At 35.3% G+C, this 7,968-nt stretch overlaps 1 protein-coding gene across 1 annotated transcript; it reads left to right on the forward strand.

Annotated features, from left to right (window-relative positions):
- The first annotated feature begins 1,875 nt into the window (after positions 1–1,875).
- Positions 1,876–6,141, forward strand: LOC139866143 (CDPK-related protein kinase-like). Its single transcript, XM_071854276.1, has 11 exons — positions 1,876–2,637; positions 3,019–3,149; positions 3,233–3,274; positions 3,349–3,457; positions 3,842–3,920; positions 4,015–4,311; positions 4,396–4,511; positions 4,591–4,698; positions 4,781–4,843; positions 4,942–5,109; positions 5,736–6,141. Exons 1-11 carry the CDS (start codon positions 2,074–2,076, stop codon positions 5,874–5,876), a joined length of 1,818 nt encoding a protein of 605 aa, XP_071710377.1. The 5' UTR covers positions 1,876–2,073; the 3' UTR covers positions 5,877–6,141.
- Positions 6,142–7,968: the final 1,827 nt, after the last annotated feature.

A 7,968-nucleotide genomic window follows, 5' to 3' on the forward strand; every position in this document is an offset into this window, starting at 1 on the left:
GAATAGACTTGTATTAATTATATGTCCAGTCATAGCGTAACAATGGTACCTGATGAGCAGTCCGAGCTCAAGGAGAGCATAGTGCCAATGTTTACCCAAATTCCAACCACTACTAATACTGATCTGAATTGCACCAAGCAAAGAAACTGTATACATGTAAAAATTAAGAAATAAAAATTTAAAAAGTCGAATAAATATTCACTTGATAATAATCTCTGAATTTTTTTTTATGAAAATGTAGATGTAATTAATAATCTTTTTGATGTCCATAAACTGATAAACCTTACTAAGTTATTATAATCGTAATTTACATAAACAATCAACAACCTGAATACACAAAGTCACAAACAACACATGCTATTTTGAGATTACTCTCAAAAGATTAAAAAAACACAGCTTGAATACACAAAGTCACAAACCACAACTTGAACTAAACGTACACATCATTACGATTTACTCTCAAAAGATAAAAAAATAATAAATAAATGAATTTTACCTACCTATTACCTAACGTATTGCTATTTTGAAATGTTAACCAATATGACTACAAGAACAATTTTTCAAATTCCATTTGTAGTTACAATTAAGATTGGCTACCAAAATCTTTATTTGAACAACATAATAAGTAAAAAAAAAAAACATTGAATAAATCAAGTTTGAGAGCTATAAGCATTTGAAAGCACATGCTGTTATGTAATTTTTAGAGCTATAAATGAATTAGTGTAATAAGCAGATAAGTTTCTTACTCAATGTTCCGTTTTGTACTTGTATCTTGATCATCGCCCTATTGATATCGGTATAGAAATCGGTATTCACGCAATTATCTCTCAAACCCTAATCTTTACCCCAAATCAACAATCGATTAAGAAAACCTAGAAGAAAGGGTAATCCTTCATCAGGATTAAAACCCTAACAATGAGTTTTGATACGAATTTGATTTTGGAGTAACATCGATGAATGATTTGATGTAGGAAAGCAGAACGGACGAACAGAACGATATTGAGTGGATATTGAGTTGAGAGTAAATAAAGCAGAACGTGGTTTTAGGGAGAAAATTAAAAGTTTGAAACTTTGATGTAACTCAAATCGTATATGCCCCATTAACATCAAATCCAGAATTGCATAAAACTTTTAAAATTGTCAACCTACAAATGAATACAATCAAATTACATAAATCGACTGAAAAAAGAAAAATTCATACCTCTGTCTGATGTTGTTTAACACGGATTTGTTCAATAATGGCATAAAAAGAGATGAACATATGGAGAAGAAGACGCGTGAGAGGAATTGCCAATCCAGGATCAATTTCAATCGGATTCGATGATATCTATTGGTTTTTTCAAAATCGATGAATGAAATAAATGGGATAAAATTTCGTTGGGTATATGACAGAGATTTTGAATTGTTATGCCCGTTATGTAGGAAAGATAGTTAATGTAAATTTGGAAGAAGTGTAGAAGTTGAAGAGTGATTTTAGGATTGATTGGTTAGTCAGTTAATATATGGTTGACTTCTTAAAACTTATTTTTTGGAAACTTAATAAATGTGTTTAAAACATTTTGAAATTCAAATTTAGGCATGGGAATTATTTAAAAAGGGTATTTCCGTACTTAAATGTAGCTAATTTTAGATTAAGTAATGAATTAGTAGGATTAATTTTAACCATTAGATCAAAGGGTATGTAAAAGTCAAAAGTTGATCTAATGGTGATTAAAGGATAGATTTGAAAGACTTATTTGTTAATAAAAGTTCTCTTTTAAGGTATAGTAAGAAGTAAGATTTCATTTTCAAAAAATAACTTAAAAATGAAATGAAAATTTCCAATTAAAGTACAACATAAAATAAAACACACAAACACAAACAAACACATACACACACTCCTTTCCTTTTTATTATACAGATCTCCTTCCTCTTCTCACTTTTCTTTCCTCATAAACCAAACCCTAGATAAACAAATTTCAAATTTTCACTTTAGTGCTGCAATGCATCTACAAATCTGACCATTTTTATTCTTATTTTTTATTATTTAATTTCCTGTTGAGGGGTTACAAGTTTTATAAAAAAAACCCCTAAATGGGAGGATGCAGCTCAAAACCCTCAACAGGATCCAAATTTTCCGGGCATTACGACATCGATATTCCGGCGAAACCTAACGACGACGCAAACCCTGAAGAAACGACGTCGTCTTCTTCATCTCATAAAAATAATGAAATTGACGTATCAGTAAAAAAGTCACCATTTTTTCCGTTTTACAGTCCAAGTCCTGGTCGGAACTGGTTCTCTAAGAAATCATCTCCGGCGAAGTCTCCGGCTCCGACTACAAGCTCTAATTCAACTCCGAGGAGGTTTTTCCGGCGGCCGTTTCCACCGCCGTCGCCGGCTAAACATATTAAATCATTGTTGGCACGACGGCATGGGTCGGTTAAACCTAATGAAGCGGTAATTCCGGAAGGTAGTGAAGTGGATTCGGGTTCGGGTTTGGATAAAAGTTTTGGGTTTTCGAAGCATTTTGGGAATAAGTATGAGGTTGGTGAAGAAGTTGGGAGAGGCCATTTTGGGTATACTTGTAAAGCTAAGTTTAAGAAAGGGGAATTAAAGGGTCAAGATGTTGCAGTCAAAGTTATCCCAAAGTCAAAGGTTTGTTTGTTTTGACTTGAAATTAAATTTTGGTTAGTGGTTATGTAAGATGTAAGATTGTGCAATGTGGTTTGATCTGTATGTTGAGTTGGTTTTGTGATCAGATCTGAAGCTGAGTTGTTAATTTGATCAAGTTCACCTTTTTAACAAAATTCAGTTGTTGACTGTTTGAATTCTTGATTAAGTTTAATTTAGGGAAATAGAATAGGATAAAGATTGTTAATTTAAGCTATTGCTATGTTTAGGTGTCAATTTCTTTAGGTATTATGCAATTACACCATGAAAGTTGTAAACTTTAGGGATTTCGATTAGAAATATTCGGTTTTCGCTTATTAGTGCATTGTGCAAGTCTGTTGATTATGTTTTAATGTGTTTTTATAGATGACAACTGCCATTGCCATTGAAGATGTGAGAAGGGAGGTAAAGATATTGCGAGCCTTATCAGGGCATAACAACTTAGTGAAGTTTTATGATGCCTATGAAGATTCTGAAAAAGTCTATGTTGTGATGGAGTACGTTTAATGATTAAAGTTTTTGATTTTTATTTTTCTTGTTAGAAAATGTTATGCAACTTAAGTTTATGAAATTGTTATAGGTTATGTGAAGGAGGGGAGCTTTTAGATAGGATACTTTCAAGGTAACATGCATACTTCTTTTGAGTGTGGTTATAACAATGAATTCCGTTGGAAATATGTTTTTTTTTTTTTTCAGAGGTGGTAAATACAGTGAAGATGATGCTAAAGCCGTATTGATACAAATATTGAATGTTGTTGCCTTCTGTCATCTTCAAGGAGTGGTTCACCGGGACCTGAAACCAGAGGTGATGCTGCTACTAGTTTAGTCATGTAGATAACTCGTTATGTCTTAATTGTATATTTTATATGAATCGACTCGACACAAATTAGTTTTGTCGACTCACATCTTTTATCCCTTGAATTCTTAGGTGTTTGACTCGACTCAAAATTTAATGAAACTTTTAGACTATTGATCAAAGAAAAACTTATGCGTTTGGGCTCTGACATTTGCCCAAAAATGCACCATAACCACTTATGTTTTTTCTATGTGGTTGGTCACCCACGTTAGCATTAGTTACGCCATTGGTCCCTCGACCTAATGGCCGTCAGTTTTTTTCGTTGAAACTAGTCATGTGCTTGGCACATGATGGTATAGATTTTGTCTAATTATTATCCTTTTATTGTATCAGAATTTCTTGTTTACATCCAAGGATGAAAACTCGCCGCTTAAAGCTATAGATTTTGGTTTGTCAGATTTTGTAAAGCCTGGTATTTTTTCCTTCTCTACATATACATGTTTGTTCATACACATATATACACACGTCTTTATGTATGCCTGATTTTATGGGTCGGTGTATTTCAGATGAAAGGCTTAATGATATTGTGGGCAGTGCGTATTATGTGGCGCCCGAAGTTTTACATAGATCGTATAGTACCGAAGCAGATGTATGGAGTATTGGTGTCATATCATATATTCTTTTATGTGGCAGTCGTCCTTTTTGGGCCCGATCCGAGTCAGGGATCTTTCGAGCCGTTTTAAAAGCCGATCCAAGTTTCGATGAAGTACCTTGGCCTACACTGTCATCCGAGGCCAAAGATTTCGTCAAACGCTTATTAAACAAAGATCCTAGAAAACGAATGACTGCTTCTCAAGCCCTCAGTAAGCATCTCTCATCCTTTTTTATGTTGTTGCTAACCTTTTTTTTTCCTTTTTTTTTTTTTAATATGATATGATATGGTGCAGGTCATCCATGGATTAGAAATACTGCTAACGAAATAAAAGTTCCTCTTGATATCTCAATATTGAGACTCATGAAGGGTTATATGCGATCTTCCGCTCTTCGTAAAGCTGCGTTACGGGTGTGTTTTATGATGGTCTGACAGTACTTGTAATTGCTAGTTAGATTGTGTTGAACTGTATTTATCTTTAAATTTGCAGGCTTTATCGAAGACGTTGACCGTAGATGAGCTGTTTTACCTAAAAGAGCAGTTTTCTTTATTGGAACCGAGTAAAAACGGATCCATAAGTATGGATAATATCAAAACAGTAAGTAAAGATCTTATGAAATTCACTTAACTTACATAATAATAAACTTTTGTGTATTCAATATTTTCGTGAACGTTTTCAGGCTTTGACGAAACATGCAACGGATGCCATGAAGGAGTCGCGCGTACATGATTTCTTAGCATCGGTATGCCATTATAAATAAATTTTAAATAATCATTATAAATTCGTTGTTTTCATTTATGTACTGTCGGATCGTAATGCACGTTTTCGTTACATGTACAGCTTAGTGCGCTTCAGTATCGGAGAATGGATTTTGAAGAATTTTGTGCAGCTGCCATAAATATATATCAGTTAGAGGCTCTTGATAGATGGGAACAGCATGCTCGTTGTGCATACGAACTCTTCGAAAAGGATGGTAACCGAGCCATCATGATTGAAGAACTCGCTTCCGTAAGTTAACTCACTCTTTTATTTTTTATTTATCTTTCAACATAGTGTTTAGAGGTTGCAAAATTGGATAACAAATCAAAATGGACCTGGTTGTCGATCAAAACGTTTCTTTATAACTCTTAAAAGTAATCAATGAGCTAACGTTGAATTCCTAAACAATATTTTACTATCGTAATCTTGTCTAAATCATGTAATTTTATTTTTAATTAAAAAGGCTACAATATATAGGAATACCCATATGCAATGAATTTACACTTAGACCACCTTCAACTTGTTCGCCAAGTCCGCACTCAATATTAAATGCGGTTCATACTCCGTAGTGTTGCAGAACTCTTAAATTACTCGGTGAGTACTTGGTCAAACTCGGCCGAACTCAGTCAAACTTGGTCAAACTCGGCCGAACTCGGTCAAATTTGCCCAAAAACATGACCAAAACTCAAGATTGCTCGAAAATCGGTCAAAGTCAACTTGGTCAACATTTGAGTACTCCCGAGTTGCCGAGTAGTCCCTAAAAAAGTCCTGACCGAGTACTCTTGAGTAGCATTTTTTGCATCCTTGCGTATTGTGCCTCATCATTAGTGTGGGCCATGTTCATCCGTTAATCATATATCAACTGTATAATCCAGGAACTCGGGCTCAGCTCATCGGTCCCTGTTCACGCTGTGTTACATGACTGGATCAGACACACAGACGGAAAACTCAGTTTTCTTGGATTTGTGAAATTGTTACATGGTGTTTCGAGTCGGATTGCTAATAAACCTCAATAACACTTGTTTATGAGGACGACTTGTTGGCATGGTGTAAAAATGATCAGTTGAATTTGTGTTTGTATTTGCAATTAAAGGTGGTAACACTTTTTTTATACATCAATTTTCTGACTCAGAAAAACAAAAAACAAGAACAAATTTGCAATTGCTGTTGTTGTATTTGTATTTGTGTTTGTATCATTAGATACTTCATGTATTAGTCAACTAATTTACACTTGCTAACTGATCACTCTTGCATGTGGACTACCCTTTAAAACTTTTATGACTCGAGTAGGTTGTACTAACTTGTACTTTGAGTATTGAATACTGTACATGGTACATTGCTTTACAAGCTATTGAATCTTGATTGATGGTGTAACTTCAACTTGTACAACATCGTATATTAGTACTGTAACATTTTAATGTTTAAACGTGCAATGATGTGGCAACTAAGTGACGAGTGACTATTGACCATCTCTTCAAGTTCTCATAATAATAACAATCCTAATAAGAATTTATTTAAATGTGACCCTTAGTGACTATCATTAAGGGGTTTCAGATGATGAATAAGATAATAAATAATATGGAAATAGAGAAGCAATGATCACATAGATGTGTCAAACAATAATTGTATATTGATAAGTGATCATATACATAGCATTATACATAGCATTGTATATGTATATTTTATACATAGCATTGTATATGTATATTTTATACATAGCATTGTATATGTATATTTTATTTACTAAAGGCTGAAAGTAGAAGTTACGCGAAGTATATTCGAAAGGCTCGGAATATTCGCTGAAAATAAAGATAGCGGGCCAGTTTCCGCGCTAATGAAAGACTGCGGGTCGCTTCGCTAAGTTTTCGCGGATAGTTAAGCAATCCGCAGACCGCGGATAGTTAAGCAATCCGCAGACCGCGGATATTTCGAATACTATAAATAGAGAGCTTGGCCTCTCATTTATAGGTTGTTGATTCTTGCCATTTGTCCAAGACTTTGTGATTTTCACTTGTGACTTTGCCCAAGGAATTTCTACATTGTGCTAAGGTGAATTATGCTAATTGACAATCAAGACCGGGTCGGGGTGGTTGATCACTTGATTGATAAAGTGAAAGACGATCATCGGGGCCCAAAATAATCATCAAACATCCCATCCTCCATCCTAATCTCATTGCACTCAATCCTTAATTAAGTAATAACTTAATATAGGATTGATCAATTTACGTTTTTCGCGGTCTTCGCCACCGGGAATTGAAAACGTATTGAGAATTGGTTTATCAATAGGTATTATTTCGCTGTCGCCCTCTTTTAAGCGGCGCAGGTCTAATCCCGTTAATATCCGCGGACCTCATCACCAGCTCAAGGTCAATCTCTGTAAAATGGTACCGCAAAAAAGTTATACAACTATAGGGATAGTATATAATGCGTATTTGTGTAAAACAAAAAGTATAAGCAATATACCGTTGTTGGCTGTGTCGACCAAAAGAGCGTCACGATCGCCCCATAGCCAATACATAGATACTCCGCCAATGTAAAGCGGCACGTTGGAGTATGCCCGCATAATCAAGCTCGCATTCTTGATTGATTTAAGAATATCTTGTTCAAGATCATCTGGGTGATCTTGTCATTCACTGTGGCGTTCATCTCGGTACACCAAGTTTTCGGTATGTTACTATCGACATGGGCGGTATTATTGATAAAGAAAAATGAGATGCGCCAATTCCCAATAGAATCCTTGGGAGAAGTCATCACGCCATGACGACCGCAGAATGAATACCACCCCTTGTCATAAGGTGTAAGGCTATTAAAAGCGCGAAAGGCGTTAAGTAATGGTTGCTTATTGAGAGCATTGCAATACATCTCAAAAAGCACAATCTTATTAATAACGTTAGGGTGCAGTTGTGCAACTGCAACCTTGTAGTATTCGCATACACTGCGAAAGAAGGGAGTAAGCGGCAGGCGTAAATTGCCATGTGATATGGCGGCCTCGTAGATGGTAATCATGCCCTTGGGAGGGGCATTAGCTCTATCCTCCGCTGATGGTGCGGTGGACGAGAATTGTGCAAGGAGTGGATAATATTGTTGTAGGGATTGGATTTTCGCCTC

Source organism: Rutidosis leptorrhynchoides, chromosome 9 (assembly GCF_046630445.1).
Source record: "Rutidosis leptorrhynchoides isolate AG116_Rl617_1_P2 chromosome 9, CSIRO_AGI_Rlap_v1, whole genome shotgun sequence".
Lineage (NCBI taxonomy): Eukaryota > Viridiplantae > Streptophyta > Magnoliopsida > Asterales > Asteraceae > Rutidosis > Rutidosis leptorrhynchoides.

Coding starts and splice junctions, on each gene's coding strand:
- LOC139866143 (XM_071854276.1), top strand. CDS start 2,074: ATGGGAGGATGCAGCTCAAAACCCTCAACAGGATCCAAATTTTCCGGG. Junction 3,150..3,232: donor AAAGTCTATGTTGTGATGGA/GTACGTTTAATG, acceptor AAATTGTTATAG/GTTATGTGAAGGAGGGGAGC. Junction 4,844..4,941: donor TACATGATTTCTTAGCATCG/GTATGCCATTAT, acceptor TTACATGTACAG/CTTAGTGCGCTTCAGTATCG.